This window comes from Rhipicephalus microplus, chromosome 8 (assembly GCF_043290135.1).
Source record: "Rhipicephalus microplus isolate Deutch F79 chromosome 8, USDA_Rmic, whole genome shotgun sequence".
Lineage (NCBI taxonomy): Eukaryota > Metazoa > Arthropoda > Arachnida > Ixodida > Ixodidae > Rhipicephalus > Rhipicephalus microplus.
The window spans coordinates 15,442,080-15,460,411 of NC_134707.1; the positions used below are offsets into that span (position 1 = coordinate 15,442,080).

General features: G+C 41.6%; 1 protein-coding gene across 2 annotated transcripts; it reads right to left on the reverse strand.

The window, feature by feature from the left end:
• Positions 1–1,509: 1,509 nt before the first annotated feature.
• On the reverse strand, positions 1,510–16,698 carry LOC119165216 (fibronectin). 2 transcript variants are annotated; one of them, XM_075871160.1, is made up of 12 exons: positions 16,508–16,698; positions 13,888–13,948; positions 13,283–13,579; positions 12,026–12,313; positions 10,683–10,970; positions 9,668–9,952; positions 7,953–8,255; positions 6,389–6,652; positions 5,458–5,742; positions 2,453–2,567; positions 2,297–2,389; positions 1,510–1,648 (listed from the first exon to the last, which is right to left on the reverse strand). In XM_075871160.1, the coding sequence occupies exons 1-11, from the start codon at positions 16,595–16,597 to the stop codon at positions 2,311–2,313; spliced, it is 2,355 nt and encodes a 784-aa protein (XP_075727275.1). In that variant the 5' UTR covers positions 16,598–16,698; the 3' UTR covers positions 1,510–1,648; positions 2,297–2,310. The 2 variants fall into 2 exon arrangements, with proteins under 2 accessions (XP_075727275.1, XP_075727276.1); XM_075871161.1 differs by lacking the exon at positions 2,297–2,389 and having other exon boundaries at positions 16,508–16,696.
• Positions 16,699–18,332: the final 1,634 nt, after the last annotated feature.

The following is an 18,332-nucleotide window of genomic DNA, read 5'->3' on the forward strand; positions in this document are numbered from 1 at the left end:
TATCTAGCAGCGTTTGTCTAACGGCATAAACTCCTTGTTTAATTGGGCAGTAGGTGATGCCAGAAACCAATGTGCCTTTTTTTTGGTGTCACTTAATGGTGGTATGGGCAGCCGTCGTAGAGCACATGCCACGCGCGTTCGGGTGTTTCCTGTCGTAAAAAACAAAAAAACAAAACGGCAGTGTGAAGTACGCAATCCGCATGCTCGAATCACGATCTGGTCCGTCGTGTGAATGCAGCTTTGCTTACGCTACCGTAACACAGTATACGAACCTCCAACATTTCGCCTCTAAGAAAATGCGACCACCGGGGCCAAAATAGAACCCTGGACCCTCAAGTCAGCAGCAGAGCAGTCTAACCGAGTCGCGTAACCACACAACTGAGGCTGATGATTATGCCGAAATGGCTTTTCAACTTGCACCTATGCTTCGGCCAATTCAGTATGTAGGAAGTTAAGAGATCCCGGATGCAAATATCCCCAATACACTCTGCAGCGTTTCCTGCAGCGCACTTGAAATAAATGCTATGATGATGTCATGCGTTCTAGGTATAGTTATCAAAAACGCATTGCTCGATTGGGTGGTTTATATATTAAGCCAAATATTGCATTGACAACAAAGGAAGAACAACTCGCAGTCGGCACCCAGTAGTGTCGAGATCTTTCCTTTCTGTTCTCGTGTTATTCATCACGCAATTTTAACCATTTTAATTCTACTAAAAGCATCAAGTAATTGGCCCAAAGGGCGTCCTACCAAGAAAGTTTGCTAGCTTCTTGTATATCTGAAAGGCACGAGATGCGACTAACTATTTGTATATGCGTAAACTTTAATTTAATTCCACTGCACTGCATATGCTACCACGAGGAAAACAAAATAGCAGTGTGGTAATTTTCGCACTATTAAGTAATTCTTAGTATTGAGAAAGTAAGAAATATTAATTTTTTCTGAAGTCGGCCGCACTGTTGCCTTGCACAAAAAAATGCAGTCATGCGCGGAGTACTTGCGTAATTTACAATCGGTTGTACGGACTTCAATGAAGGTTACACGTTGGACTTCGTAAATTTCTGAAATATAATGATTTGCCACAGCATGCAATATATTAAAGTCTGGCATTTACGGACACATGCTGAGGAGAGAAAAAGAGAAACGTAATGAAAGATAGGACAGGTAATCAGAATACATAGATAGTTCACTAACCTGTTCTTGGGAAATGATGGTGGGCAACAGTGACAAAGAACAAAAAAAAATTAAAAGGTATCGTTACTTTAAGGGCTATTTTAGACACAATAACAATTTGTCTCAGTAGCTTTTAGTTATAGTCATAGTTAATTTTCGCTTCTGCTGTTAGTGCACTTATTGCTCTTTCGCAATTACGAAAGTTTGATGTTTCTTTGATGGCACACTAAGGTTTGTTCAGGCACTTTTCAGAAGGTAGTGACTGGATGGAGGGATTGAGTACTGCCAGCTTTCTCAGCTAAACAAGAATAATAAAAAACACAAACAACTACAGCTAATAAATATGAAGGACTGTTAATGCTTGTTTATTGCAGCACGTATTCATCGATGTAATCTCACACGTTTCACAGTCGGTCCGTACTCAAATTCCACCGCTTCCTTTCAATCCGAACATTCTTCTCAAAACTCGGCTCCCTGCAAGCAAAAAACGAAAAAAAAGCAAAAAACTGCAACTTCAGATCTGGAAGTCTTTTGTGATCTTGATTCGGCCATATAAATACCTTAGAAATGCGAAGGACATATTCAAGAAATGTGATCTGCTACAATACACCTAATGAAGGGAGGAAAGTACAGCTATAAACTAGAAGATCAAAAGAAACGACACTTCGACTTTCACACGAAAGCCTTCTTTACTTGAAAAAAAAAAACACCCATGTTTAAGAAATCTGGGAGCTTTTCGACTACAACAGTACGCAGTATTCCTTTTATAAAATTATGCGGAATGCAGCTGTTCTCGTTGTTCCGTGTTCATTCTGTTTTTTTCAGCGTTGCGCATTAAAAAAAGGGAGAACCCGTCAAAGTTTCTTACTTCCTGAATCTTTTGCTACAAACCTCATGGAAATCTTGTGTGTTGTGAAGAACTACAACCAAAGCGACTATTTGTTCGGGAAAAATGCTCCTGCATATAGTTTTTTTATATAAAATAGTGAACGAAATTTTGAAAGTGAACTATGCACATTGAAATACGAGGTGTAAATGTTGAGATCAAAATAATGTGCAATCATAGCATGATGCTCGACAGGTATCAATAAGTATGAAGAAAAACAAAGAAAACTTTCGTACCACGTGAAAGACTCTCAAGTATGCACCAGTTTATTTCTACGTCCTTCTCGGGGATGTTCTCGCTCATGTTCAATGACTGTGCTATAAAATGTACTGCAATAGTAAGACCGTTAATGTCAGTGTTAATGAGCTCCGTCATGGATCTCGTTTACTCACCTTGTTACGGGGCACTTCCTGTGAAGCACCACACACACCACTACGAGGCCTAACGTGACAGCTCCAAGCGAAGCCAAAAGAATTCTCGTTGTTGTAAGAGATGCCATGCTAAGAGCTGTAAAAAGTAATTATTAGGTTAATGTAACGAGAAGGCTCAGCAATATTTCGCTTACTACGCACGCAGCACACCACACCCGCCAGGCGCGTAGCCAGGATTTTTTTTTTCCTGAAGGAGGGAAGGGTCCCCTCCTGAAAGGGTCGTTTTTGGGCTCTATGCCATGGTGAAAAAAATTCGGGGGGGGGGGGGGGAGTGGCACGGGTCTGGTGTGCTACCGCTTGTATACGCCTCTGACACCCGCTAGAATATAAGAAAAGTTATGCCTTAGCGCACAATGATCACTGCCCCTCTCATAAAGAATTTTCGGTAATGTTCTATCCAACAGCACTCCATTTAGGCACGTCATCTACTTGTTTAAAAAAATTGGGTAACATATTGAAGTGCTTTTGACTTTTTCTAGAGACACACTTTTGCTTTGTTACTCACAAAAACTGGCCCAACCTAACTGGCCCAACATAGCGTACACGCTTGTTTCGCTGGTTCTGGGTCTCAAACTTGAGCGTCCTGATGAATTTCGTCACATATTTTGCCGTCGATGCTCCGAACAATGCAATGCCTATGTGTATTAAGAACAAACATTTCACTTAAATTAAGCGTAGTGTTTACGTTAACCAAGAAAGAGTAGGTGATGTTCGAGTGGAACCAAGCTAGCGCAACTGTCATTTCACAGGCGAATGACAGGAATACGGCAGCCTTGCGGGCGGAGCTTACATTTTTCTTAAATTGTAACGAAGTGCACTCCTTGCGTGCCCTAGGAAAATGAGTTTTGTTGAATTCCGCAAAGTGGAGAAAGGATTTTTGCTGTCAACAGGTGGTTGTCAGTTTCCACTACTGGCTTATCTTTGATTACGTCAATCACGAACGCACTATGTTCATTGCAGAAACTGATATCAAGATGACTTTTTGAATTCGTGGGAAAGCATTAGCGTATATGATTCATAGTATCCATCCGCAGTACCGCATAGCTACAGGCGATCAATTAGGTTTAGTTGCCTTGAGGAACTTCAGGAAGACTCTGAATTGGGAAGCCCCCCTAGCAAGCCAATTTTTTCGAAGAGACTTCAACTTATTCTCACATACGCTTATCCAAAGAGGAGTATTTTCAGGGCTCATTTTACTTTTGTTTCACAAAACCCTAACGCAAACCAGTTGGTAATGAAGCCAATGAACGTATAGGGCGTATCAATTATACTATTTTTGTCGTGTTGTAGTAACTGATTCTGAAATAGGAAGAAAGTAAATGGGACGAAAAGACGACTAGACGCCTGAAAAAATTGAACCTGCTGTTATCAGATAACACGCCCTTCGCGATTGTTTGCGTACAAACCTGGGAAGGTTAGTTACCCGCCACGGTGTTCCAGTGGCTAAGGCACTCGGCTGCTGACGCGCAGCCACCGAGGTCGAATCCCGGCTTAAGCAGCCGCATTTTCATGGCGAAAATGTTTTAGGCCCATGCTCTTACATTTAGGTTCACGTTGAAGAACCCCAGGTGGTCAAACATTCCGGAGCCCTCCACTACAGCGTCTCTGATAATCATATCGTGGTTTCGTGGTGTCCAACCCTATCAAATATGATTGTGCGAAGGTTAGTTCCCCACTCGTAGCCGCAATGACAAGTGTGGGATTCTCTTTTAATCACGCATATTTTCCAAGTCCTGCGCTTCACGTCCTGGTACTTTGGTAGGCCGCAAACGGTATGTGCACACAGAAGGTGGGTAAATCTCGCTGCAGGTATGTGCCACTTCCCCCACGACTCTCACAACTCACCTCTACGCCTACTATTGCTTCCGCAAGGTTTCCCACTTCATGTACTTATTGTATGCAAATTAATTCCCATTCATTCAACCGACTTCATTCAACCACACCTCAATGAAATCCTACTTCATTCAACGAGATAAAATAATTGTCATGAACCTAACGGTTTCTTTTGTATGCCATCAGGTTCACTATTGCAGTGGAGCTTGAAGACTTTTTTTATTTCTTTAAAGCAGGTGTCACGTTGCACGCTACCCTTAAACAAGCGGTGAGCTGACCAATGAGGGCTCGCATATACCATCAGAAGGCATCAAGTCTGCCGTAGAGAATAAAGGAAAGCAGGGAATTTTGTCAATGATTTTGTCAATGAAGGAAAGCAGTAAATTTTGAGGTATTGTTTGATTTGTTTGGAACCACCTCAAACGGGCTCTACAACACTTTTGGAGCATGGTCCGAAAACATTACCCATCGGCACTGAAGGGCAAGGCTCATGAGAACGTACGTGTCAAATGGCTCAGCCGAGCACGCAACCTGGTCTTCACCAGAAATTTTCAAAGCGAGCTAAAAAAATTGCTTTCTCTTCTCTCGACTAATGACACCACAAGCTCGAATATCGCTCGTCAGAGCCATTGTATCAGCCATTGGCTGATTTGAGCATTGCGTGCTAGGTAGTTATTGGGACCACCGCAGGAGGACGCGACCCTTTCACCCACGAGTGCACACACGATCGCACGAATAGGCCACGTATTCAAAATAAAAAAAGGTGGGGGGAGGGTAAATGTGCACAAGGACACGAGGCACACGTGACACATTTCTTTCTCCATGCCGTCCTTCCTTACTTAGTGTTCAGCGTTTTTGTCAGGACGACTGAAGAGAAATTGCGATTGTGGCGTGCAACAAGTTTTTGTAACTCCCCTATTACTAGTCAGATTCTAAACATTCGTGGGACAATAAGCTCCCTTAGTGAATCTATTGTATGGTTACTTGTAGTGTTGCAAGATTCTTTTAGTACGAACCAGGAGATAATGAAACCGAAGAATGTTTCGAGGATTCAAGCTGTTCCTAGTGTAATGTAGTAATCGTGATGTAGATGTGAGGAGTAAAAGTTTGGCCGGTCAAGATGTCCCACTTACGGTCATCTCTCCGCGAAATAATCAGTGATGCGGCTGGTCCATGCTTTGTCACTCCTTTCGCCTCATTGAATGCGTACACGGTCACCTCGTACACAGTCCCTGGAACGGCACCCGTGTAGTTGTACGACAAATGAGTAGTCGTTGCTTTGAAATGCGTAGCGTCGGCTCTGAAGCTCACATTGTAGCCGCTAAGTGGTCCGTTCAGAACATTCGGCTCCTCCCACCGTGCAAGGATCCAGTGAGTGCCCCACGAATCGACGGTGAGGTTCAATGGTTCGGAGGGCGCTACAAAACAACAGAGGTAAAATTACTTGGATTCATTTGTATAGTCTTTGATACATTTACAAAGTGCCCCCCCCCCCCCCCAAAAAAAAAAAAGCAAGACGAATTGCTCATAGGATTGAGTGAACATTGTGCATACTCAGCGAGTTCAGACATGACACTAATGTGCTCCGTATGACAGAAGCCCGTCGCTTTGGTGAAGGCCAAACGACGTTCGAGGGGTCATTCGACGGGCCGCATTGCTGTACCAACGTCGAAGACAAGTTTTTTTTTTTTTTGCTTAAAACGATCAAAGTAAAAAAAAAAACGCATTGCGAACACACTTCGACCCAACAGTTTTATTGTTTTTATGTCAAACTAATATAATAGCAACTGCACAATGAATGAATAGTTATTTACACCGTAATTAAATTGACTAATACTCACAAAGAACAGCACATTCTTTCACTTTTTTCTCATAGTTTTATGCCTAGCATCTTAAATATGTTCTGCAATTTCACATTAGCAGACAGGCTCATAATTCAGATCTGGTGGGGCTATTTTCACTTTTCAGTTATTCAGCCCAATGGTTAGGCTTTGTCCATGTCGAGCACTTCTCTCTTGTTAACTGCGCCGTTCAATTCGAATTATTAGGTTAACAGTTACTCACCACCGATGTCTGTATGTACCAGCAGCGTGCCTTTCTGACCACAATAGGTCTCGTTTACGCAAGAGGCGACACCTATTTTGTAGGGCTTCCATGCGGCAAGTTTGTCGAGAGTCAGCTGAGGCTCCGTAGTTTGCACGGTCTGCTGGCCATCGACTGTTACGGTGAAACGTGTGATGTGGTGCCTCGGATCCTGAGGCCATTCCCAAGAGAGCTTGGCTCCGTGATCTGTTACGTTTACCGCTTTGGGGCGTGAAGGCATAGGGCCTGCAAAGTACCACTGATTTCGCATTTTATCGCAAACAGAGTGCATGATCGTGTGGCAATAGTGGCGTTTATTTATAGTCTGTATAACAACTTCGCAGATATATTGGCTTGTCTAATTTCTTTCATGTTATGAGCGAACATGTCTTGCACTTTGTCTTATGATTTTCAGCTATTCGTTATGAAATGCGACACCATTTTACTGCAATTTAAATATGCACCCTCTTCATCAGATCTTTTATCTTAATATAGCAACGGTCACATATATTATTTCATGATATTGCACATGCAGGTGGCTTCGTCACTGACCAATCGTATACAACATTGCTATGTTGTCTGAACTAGATAACGATCTTTTATTAATTAGAGGGTGCCTTAGGTATGGTACGTTCAATGCAATATTTGCTGAAATTGATCTCTCCAACACGGTTGTACATACCAGTAAATTATCATCAAGTGAACATCTATGCAAAAGCCAAGCTAAGAAATATTACATTCCAGAACCCACTTGATCCCAACAATTGAATAGTGTGATTGCAATATTAATCATTAGGGTAGCAATAATGACCCATCATACAATGCTTCCACAATTTCTAACTTTACCTGGCATTGCTTGTTCATTACATAAGCCTTTGCCATTTGTGACTTACTAAACAGCTGTTTTTTACTTTCTTTTCAATAAATTTGTAGATGTATCCTAACCACTTATAATTATATTTATTATTTATTTATTTTTACTGTTTACGAATGGTCGATATAGGCTGTAGTATTGTAATACAATTCACACATCATTCTAGACAAAAAGATATATACAAAGAAATCAGGAGAGACAACATATCTGGCAGCTATCAACAAACCAACATCATAGAGACCAACAGATCTTAAAAATCATAAATGAAACAAAAAACAAATCCAACCAAAGTACGACACTCATGATAATTCAATATTCACACAGTAGTGACCAACAATGAGCATTGAGTCACAAGACTGCAAACTCTACACTCAATGAAAACGGTACGATTTGCACCAAATTATTGTATTAAAAAATAATATGTATGAAAGATGCAAGACATTGTTCTACTTAGCAGCTCGCTCCATTTATTAACTTTTGTATTTACCGTTATATAATGATCTTGTTCATGACTGAGCTTGAAAATAAACTTCATTGTTCTTTAACGGTGTGAAAATCAATGACATGTGTACAAAATAGTGTGACGGTTACTGAAGAGCACGCAGGCTACATTGGTGCCATACTAGAACTGATTCACAACGCCAGCCACCAAGAACAGTGCCACGGACATACCTTCGCCGAGAGTCTCGAATGCGACTTCTGATTCGGGGCTGTAGACATTTTCTCCATTCCGCTGAGCAACGTTGTAAGCCTTCAAGTATGCGGTGAAGCGATTGAATTCCTGCGTCAAGTTCAATATTATACTTGTCGTATTTCCTGGAACAGAAAATGACCTCGTTTCTTCCGTGTCTAGGTTGTGCACGCGAAGGCTGTAGCCTTCTACAGGGCCGTTGGGTTTCTCTGGTTTCTCCCATGTAAATCGAACGTTCACGTCGTTTTCAACGACGCAGTGGAGACTTCCAGGCTTTGATGGAGCTGAAAAACGACAAAGCAGAGGGCAAATGTTGAAAAGTGGCAGAAATATAAAATAAAAAAAACAAATGTTGTTTCATTCGGGCATAACCGGTGCATAGTTTGCCCTCGAGGTGAAGGAAATGGAGGACTTAAACCGCCTCACTATCTATAAGCCATTACCTGACTGTAGCATTAGAGATATGGGAACTTAGAGGCTTTTAATAGAATGATGGACATGTCTTCAATACATACAGAACAATTTATGAACGCATCGTAAAACTTCAAATATTACGTCATCTCCCAATAAAGAGAACCGTGTTGGGATACGAAGCAGAGCTGGTGTTCACTTGTATTTGCACTTGTAGTGGATATTTTGTATTTACGGGTGTGTTTTATTTGTGGGAGGAGTTGGGAATATGTTGTGTACCGCTTATGTTACCTCCCTCCAATTTTGTGTTTTTTACCGTTTGTGTGCCGCAAAGTGAACACCCAGCACTGCTAAGACGCAGCGAGCACGTGCGAGTGCACAGCTCTGGTTGAGAGATAAACGGGAGAGGATAAACGAAGAGGAGGCAGAGCTCTATCACGTCCTCCACCCCATTTCATCGCACTAAAGCGAGGACAGGGGGAGAATTGGCGCATGCGCAGAGGGGGAGTGGACGGCCGCCGAGGGACGGACACAGGCTGGGACATTAGCTGCTTTGAACCTGATAATAAGTGACTTGTATAGAAATCTGAACATCGGTATATTATAGAGTAATTCACAACTCCAAATTTCTTGTTTTCTCACTGTGCCTCCACATTTCACCATATTCACAATGCCCTCTCCTCATCTGTTTTGTTTGAAGGAAAGGGTATGAAGCGTATAAATGCACACGATAAGGTCGCTGGTAGCAGCCTTGAAAAGATAAAACCACTAGTCGATTTTGTTTTTCAATTCGATATCTCACCTATTGAAGATCTCTCACCATTTCAAGCTTTCAACTTCCCCTCAACTTCTGCCTTCTTAGTGTCTACTGCAGCCATGTCGATATATACTGTTCTTGGTAAACTAAATACGAGCCTATAACTGGTGTAACTGGTGTAACTGTACAAACACACAAAAAACTGTAATATTTAGTTATTTCAAAATGCTAACTGGGCCGATTACTTGTACTTTCCAAAGATTTAAGTTTCTGTAACTTCACTTAACAACAGAAAGGAAGGAAGAAAGCACCAAACTAATGTGAAAGGATATGGCAACACGGGAAGAGGGAGGGGGGGGGTCTCAGGTGTCAAAGTTTTGGCAGGCCATCTGGTTCAGAGCACTTCCGTTGAATATGACAAAACCACTCGTTAAAACGTTGAGGCAGTGGCACACCATGCTCAGAAGTATTTCAACTCGTCAATCTTCCATCTTCCCCTGAACTGCTGCCAAAGTTCAATGAGCTCACCTGCTACATCTGTTGCTGCAATGAGTCCGACAGGTTCACTGCAATAGTTGTCGTGGCAGTTCACAATGGAAAAGTTGTAACGCGTCCATGGGACCAGACTAGTCACTTTGTGAGTGATCATTTCAGCACCATTTTTGCCGCTGTCTTGAGTCGCGTCATGCTCAATGCCTGATGGCGATATGCGGTCTGCAGTTAGCTTCCACGTCGTCGAGTCACGGTCCACATACCACTCAAGAGTGAGACTTGTGTCAGTGTGCTCAATGATTTCTACATCCTTTGGAGGATCTGCAACGATAATTAGGAGTAGTGTTATGAGAACAATGAGTTTTTCTTTTCTCTAACGATTAACATAAAGAAACATTTTGTGGCCTAGTAATTCTGCAATGTAATGAATTACTTCGAGCGAGTAATTACTCGTAATATTTTACCACTTACTTTTTATATATCGTGTTCACCTTCCTTATGGCATAAATAACTCACAAGATTTCTTATGCACTCGTCTATCGCGACTCGAAGAGAAATTTTCGTAGAAAACATCGCTAAAAATATGGGCGTAGAAAGGATACAAACCCCAGCACTCAATAACAACTAAATGAATTTTATATTTTATTTCTGTCCCACTCTTTCATTGCCATCCCATTTCTTTAGCGCCGTTTTCTTCTGGAAACTATGAACCAGGAAGTTCATAGGCGTGCTCTATAGAAAGTAAAATCCACATTATTTTTCTTTTTGTTTGGTGCAATTCGACAAAGCTTTTTGCATATCACGTAATTCTGCACAGCCTCCGTGACCGGTCAACCTTTGATCAAGTGACAATATCGTGCGATGACGTCATCATATGAACTAATGTTTCAATATCACAAACTTTGGCATGTGTGACATCATATGGTGACGCTAGTGCATGATGATAAATGTTTGACTAGCTGGTAGAGAGCATATACTTATGGGGTATTGACGAACTTGCGCGCTAAGCCAACGACATAAAAGGAACTCGCAGTATCGAAACCCGACTCACATAGACCTTCCGTGGAAACTTGGAACTCCAGTGTTGCAGCATTCCTGCGCTGGCCTGCCGAGTTCAGAACAAACGGCTGTATTGAACACTCGAACTTCTCCTTCGGCTTGCGGAGAGGCAGCAAAAAGTGGGGTTCACTGCCCGCCGTTAGGGAGAGCTTTTGGCCAGTATTGGGGTCTCGGCATATAACCGTATAGCCATCGTAGCCCCAGCAGCCTTCAGGAGTGTCCCAGGAAGCATTCAGAACTGTACCATTCACAAATGACGTCTTCAAACCTGTGACTGGTCCTGGGGATGGAAAAAAATGGGGACAAATGCTATATAAACAACTCTCACTTGATGATGCTGTCTGCTTTGGGGATATGCAAATTTTTCTTGCCTCGGAGTATTCGGTTGCAGATATGATTTTTTTTGTTTCTAATTACCAGATTATTCAAAGCAATTTTACTGCTAGAGGGAACCAACAGGCATGTAATTCCTATTGCATCTCTGATTAGCAGAGCCAACATTGACAAATCGGAAGGCTCACTACATAAAAAATCAAGAGAAAAGTGCACGCGACAATGTATTAATTATGTGAGCACAAAATCGCAATCTTGTTTCTCTTACTATTACTCCCGGTCAAAAACTTACTCTCGGTTTTCGAAAAATAAAAAAAATTTGTTTTAGAAAATACAATTAGCGCGAATTCTACAGTCCTAGCTCAAGCTGAGAGTTATATTGAATGTATATGATATCAGAGTGTAAGTTTACTTACGATAAGGATAAATTGACTGAGATAATAGCTGATGGAAATTAAGTGAATGAGAGTATTGAAAAAATCAGACGGCAGAAGCTAGGATCACTGCGGCACCAGGTGGAGCAGATGTCAAATGCGCTCTTCGTCCCACGTGGGCTCTCGAATCCTCTTCGGCAATGCATAACACAAAAATCTAACCAACAGAATAGAGATTGGTGCATAAACGCCAACTGTCGAGTGCGACTAATAGACGCGCATGTCCAGAATTGTGGCAGCCTCCAGATTCACACAATACCGATTGGGATAGAAAAGCAGCAAGCATGAAGCGCATAACAAAAACCCCGACACACCTCAAGTGTACTAAGTAAAGCAATAAACCAATTGTATTCTCAATTCAAAACAAATTAGTGAAGCTGGGAACTAAATTACTAGAAGCGAATGATGACTTTAAAAGCCACATATACCTCTAGGTCAGCCATTAAAGTGTAACCACTATTCTGCCATGTAATAAACTGTCCTCGGGAGTTTTATGCGCGTTGCCATAAATACAAATAAAGTAGACTCTTAAACAGAAAGTGAAAAAAATCTCAGATAACCTGCTCACCTGGAAAATCGGTAACTCCTGTAATGAATGCCGGCAAGCCGCAAAAAGAGTCGAAACAGTTTCGAATGGAGACGTTGTATTCAGAGCCCGGTGTGAGATCTGTGATGTTGTGTACAACAGTCATATTTTTTATCTCTCCGTGCCCATTTGTATCACCATTGAGGTCACAATTGTCGTTTCCAAGTGGCTCTGCTGAAACCTTCCAGCTATTCAGAGGAGTTACAGTAGACCAAGAGTACGTAAGGCTCGTGGAAGTGCTTTCAAGAAGCTTGACATCATTAGGAGGATCTGTAAGTACGTCAATTCAAACTAAATTACAACGTTTACCCAGGTAAACGCACTCTTCGCGCAGTCAAATATGGTTTGGCGTGTAACATACATACATACATACATACATACATACATACATACATACATACATACATACATACATACATACACACACACATACATACACACACACATACGTACATACATACATACATACATACATACATACATACATACATACATACATACATACATACATACATACATACATACATACATACATACACACATACATACATACACACATACACACATACATACATACATACATACATACATACATACATACATACATACATACATACATACATACATACATACATACATACATACATACATACATACATACATACATACATACATGCATACATACATACATACATACAAGTCGCACTACTATATGAACAGAGAAAATCATTGCGACAACTCTTGCACCCAATGTACCATTTTTGAACCAATGCAAGTATAAAAAAATGCTGCTCCACCATAACAACACACGAAAGAGATACCAGAAGTTTGATGAAAGAGTTACTTGTAGTGCATAAAACATGAGTGCTGTCACCTTATAGCACGATTACTGAACATACAGATTAACAGTTGCATGTAGAGAAAATAATTGTAGAGAAAATATGTACCAAAATTGATAAAAAATGTTGTGGGTATGAACGCCAGCTTGCTTACTTTTAGCTCCAATAATCATCATATCCGTCGTCAACATTCCTGAACGAGGATTGCGTTGCGTTGCACAAAGAACATAACAAATCATAACGCAGTTGCTAGAGTTGAGTGGCTTCATAATAAGCTAGTTATACTTATTACTATACAAATACATGTCAGTGATATTCATGAAAGGAAACCAAACTGTCATTGTGATAAACGAATCAGCCTTTGAACTACACAGAAAGACCTAGTTCAAGCTTTACTCACTAATTTCTCCAGTGGTAACTGTGAATGGTATTGAGGACCCGTTAATAGGAACGTCACCATCTTTGCTCGTTGATGCAGTTATTGAACATTCGAAAGTCGCCAGGGGCTGCTGAAGAGATAGGGTGATGTGCCGTGCTGGTGCTTCGCCTTTAAATTCATGCTGCTGCCCAGTACCGTCTTGTTTGCAAATTAACGTGTAAGAGTACACAGTTGTGAGGTCGTCCGGTGCGTCCAATTTCAAGTCTAGAACAATGCCTTTGATGACGTTGTACTTGAAGTCTCGGAATATTTCGGGAACTATAAAAGTAGAGTAACTAAGAATTAGCTCACAGTAAGCATTAAAGATACAACAGGTACAATTGAGGTATATCTGTGGCATTTGTGTACGCAATCAATCAATGAATGAATCAATCAATATGTATATTTATCTCTAAACGTTTTTGTTCTTCTTATTTGTAATTAGTGATTGATATTAAACTGGCGGAACCCAGAGCCTAATGAAGGGCTGGGGCTGGGTTAGTTTTCTAATGCAGTTACTGTGAATTAAAAGACAAACCAAGTAAAGAGGAAAAGATTTGTGTAAAGGGCAGAAGTGTAAAACTTACCTTTTTCAAATGGTGGATCAGTTTTGATTTCTTCCAGTGCTTCAGCGTGTCCGGTGGATATCTGGCGTTGTTATAAGGCAGTTGGAATATTGTTATTGCAAGGTTGCATACCAAAACATTTTATGTTCTCTTACTATTGCAGCGACCTGCTTGCCTCGCGAAAACAGTATCTGTATTTCTTTTAGGCACGTATGAAAAAACAGGGTGAGGTAGGTGACATTAAAACTGGCTATCTTATCCAAGAAAAAAAATGAGAATTTAGAAGCCGTATGTACGTATACGTTATGTGGTGTATAAAGACTTTGCAGAGTATGAGGTTCCCTGAATATCTAAGTAAAAAAAAAGCCTAGAATCTGAGGCACCCGAAAATGCTCTATTTTAACCAAAACTAGAATTGGATTTTATTTGGTGAAGGAGTGAAGACAACTTTGACAAAGCACTAAAGTCGGCGACTTCACTGTTTCTGGAATCGCTTGCTTATACGGAATATTCCATGAGAAGTAGGAAAATACAGAGCAGTGAATTCACACGTATAACGACACACCATACATAGGTAAAAAAAGTAGGGGCACGGTGTATATAGAAGCAAGCCAAATATAAGAAATAATCACTATTTGTGCAAAAGTGAACAAGTTCGCTAATTGCGAAAAGCATATTAGTGGAAGAAAATAAATATCACGTATTGATGGGAGAGCTAAGATAGTCGTCCACCGGATAATTAAAGAAAGTATTTTCTATATCTCTCACCAGGTATTGATGGACAAGAACACTAATAAATCTCATGACCATATAGTAATAACACCCCCATAGGAGGAAGAAATGTTCCAGCTCTGATAAAAAGAAATACAGTGGGAGTTTTCACGTTTTATACGAGTAAGAGTTATAAACACACAAACATGTGCTGTCTCAACAAACTTATGAAAATAGCTATAACACACGTAAGCATATAGGTATACAGAAAATTTCCGAAGTGCTGGTTCTCCTGCATTCTGCAGGACTAATGAAATTGATATACATGAATTTCAATAAGGCATACTGGACACAATTAGTGGTTGCTAAGCACTAGTGTAATTATTCTCACTTGAATTGAAAAGAAACTAATGTGGACGAAAAATAAATTGTTTTCGACAAGGGGGTTCTGAACTCACAAGTTAACATTTAAATAAGCATACAAACATTGACGTTCTAACAGAGATATCAAATGTTATGAATATTTGAACACCTTGTTTCCTCATATATTCGTCGCCCCGCCGCGGTGGTCTAGAGGCTAATGTACTCGGCTGCTGACCCGCAGGTCGCGGGTTCAAATCCCAGCTGCGGCGGCTGCATTTGCGATGGAGGCGGAAATGCTGTAGGCCCGTGTACTCAGATTTGAGTGCATGTTAAAGAACCCCAGGTGGTCAAAATTTCTGGAGCCCTCCACTACGGCATATCTCATAATCATATGGTGGTTTTGGAACGTTAAACCCCACAAATATAATCTAATCTATCATATATTCGCCGACTTGCATGCCACGCCCACGTTTCGGTGCTATATACTTCATATTCATGTTCTTGTGCTCGTGAGAATTTCCCGCAAACTTATGATCTTAGATATTAATTGAATTGTGCTAATTGCAGCCCTAGAAAGACAAGAAATGCTGAAAACGTATCAGATTGAAGACCCTTATCAAAGACCTTGTTGAACACCATGTTGAATATTGACAAATATAAGAGGCGGACACTGTAATAACGACCTATATACGAACGAGAGTCACACACACTACCACGAAAACATCCGCGTATTTGATTATCTTATCGAATTTTGTTCTACCTTATCTGACCACAAAAGAAATTTGCGAGACGATCAGTGTTATCGCGTTGTCTGCCGGTGTCGATTGAATTTATTTACTCACCTTTGGTTGTTGCATTAGAGTTCTTAACAGCATGACAGCTGCATTTTTATCACCTTAAACTATATGAACAAAATGGGTGACAGAGTACTCGCTACTTAAATTAGAGGAACTGTCCATATTTTATCAGTAGGACGAATATATAAACACTGTTCACATAAATTCAAGCTCTGTACGAAAGAAGATGATGTTTCAACATGGGGCGCTAACGTAGCGAATCATGTGAAGGAATTGTTTAGTCTAAGCAGAGTCGATATTAAAAAACATGAATCTGTGTTTAGCGTCTCAAAACCATTATATCATTCTGAGGCACGCTGTTGTGCAGGATTATAATACTTTTGTACCATCTGGTGTTCTTTAACGTGCAATGATATCACACCATACAGTAAATTCCAAAATTTCACCCTCATCAAAATACTACCGCCTTGGTGGAGTTCTATCCCATGACTCACGTGCCGGCAGTTGAGCCCAGTAATCATCACACAACCGTGGCAGACCAACTGAATCAATGATCACAGCGTTTAACACTAAATGTGAAAGCAAAGTGTAAGTAAGGTTAAAGAGAGCATGACCATTTCAAGTTCATATTCGTTGTTAACGCTATAGTTACCAACACATGTACAAATCGACAGGGCCAGCAAGAAGTTTGAAGAGATGAAAGAATTCGCCTTCTAATTTCCCGAAACCACACAGGACGCACATTATTAAGATTTAAGACGTGCACTCACGGTATGCGTAGTGGTCTCGTTATCATGTGAATTCCCTGCGGCAATAACGAATAAAAGCACAAGTTGAATCAGACACCATCGATAAGCCATTCGTACAGCACCACCGGTCTGCAAGGCTCAGTAGCATCGTCGCTTTTGTGTGAAAGTGCGACGTACGTTTTTTTGCGGGAGCTTCTTATCAGTCGTGCAAAGGTGGGGCAGGAATGTGTCCGCCGGAGTGCAATAGCGGAGCCTTGGACAACTCGCGCGGTATGTGCCGCAATCTTTCGGAGAGTACTCAGCCCAGAGCTCTTGAGGTAGCACTTCGAAGCACCGCGAAGAGGTGAAATGGGCTTTATTGCGCAGTGGCAATATAAAACGAACGAATTGGTTTTCATAACAATTGAATTGGAGAAAGAACATAGCGAGAACTCACCATAGTTACTTGTTAATATTTATTCTCAAAAAAGGTAGTAGTATTTTCTAACATCAAGGTAGTAAGTGATTGTCACCCATGTTGCTACCTCAAAGTTAGCAACGGCAAAGGTAACGACTGTTACCTCCCCTTCACTACTCACAGCACTTGGTAACAGTTAATACCACAGCAGTTAATAACTAAAGGTCGTAACAAAAATGTTGTAAGAAACAAAACCATCTTTCACTAAAGGGAACCAACCATGTGGGGATGTAAAGGAGCGCTTGATGTTGACTTGTGCTTTTATTGTAGTTCCATTTGTATGTTTCCGTGCATGTTTCATATGTGTGTGGAGTTGTGTATATGTTGTGTACCGCTTAAGTTACCCCTCTTCATTGTCTGTATTACCATGTGTGTATGCATGCACTACAAAGTGAACACCCAACGCTGATTCGCATCCTCGCAATATTTCCTTTAGTGAAAAATTACACCATCTAATCTCATGTCTACGTTCCGAATACCTGGCACTTGATTCCGTATTGGTCGTTGCCATGCGTCAGGCGTCGAATGCATGAAAGTGGCATGTGAGGCGCGATGATCCGCTCTTCAGCCGCCCTCAGTTCGTATAGGTGTTCATGATTTGGTGGGTAGCAGTAGCTGTGCGTCATGCTCACTGTGGAAACTTTGCCAGATGTTAGCGCTTCTTTGCAAGTAGAAGACACTCTTTTTGTAGCCCACCAACGGTGGCGTTAGGATTTTATTTTTTTTTGGCTGCTACCTACCCGGTTGAGGTGGTCGAGCCAAAGCTGGTCGCACGCACTGCAGATGTATCTGAACTGCCGTTCGAGAAAGTCTCGCTTGAACCTGTGAGCGCTCGGTCAGTTGCCGATCGTTGTAGTTGTCTCCAACGCTTCGATGTCATGGCCGAAGATTCGCTTTACTATAGTCGCTCCGGGATTCAGTGCTAGGCGTTTGCGTTGCGTTTCAGCTTCGCGTTGCGCCAGTTTCACAGTCCTCGGCTCGGCGTTTGTTTCGATTCGGCCTCACGTTGCCTTGTAGCCATGGCTTCGTCAGCTCGATGTTTTCGTTGCGCGTCGGTTCGCGTTTCCTCTCAGTTTAGAGACTGGATTGGCACCGCCGCTGTTTATTGATTTATCGATATGTGGGCTTTAACGTCCTGAAACCACCATATGAATATGAGAGACGCCGTAAGGACGGCTTCGGAAATTTTGACCACCTGGGGTTCTTTACCGTGCACCCAAATCTGAGTGCACGAGCTTATAGAGTTCTCACCTCCATCGGGAATGCAGCCGCTGCAGCCAGAATTCGATCCCGCGACATGTGGGTCAGCAGCCGAGTACCTTAGCCACTAGACCACTGTGGCAGGGCAGCAGCCGAGTACCTTAGCCACTACACCACCGCGGCGGCGCT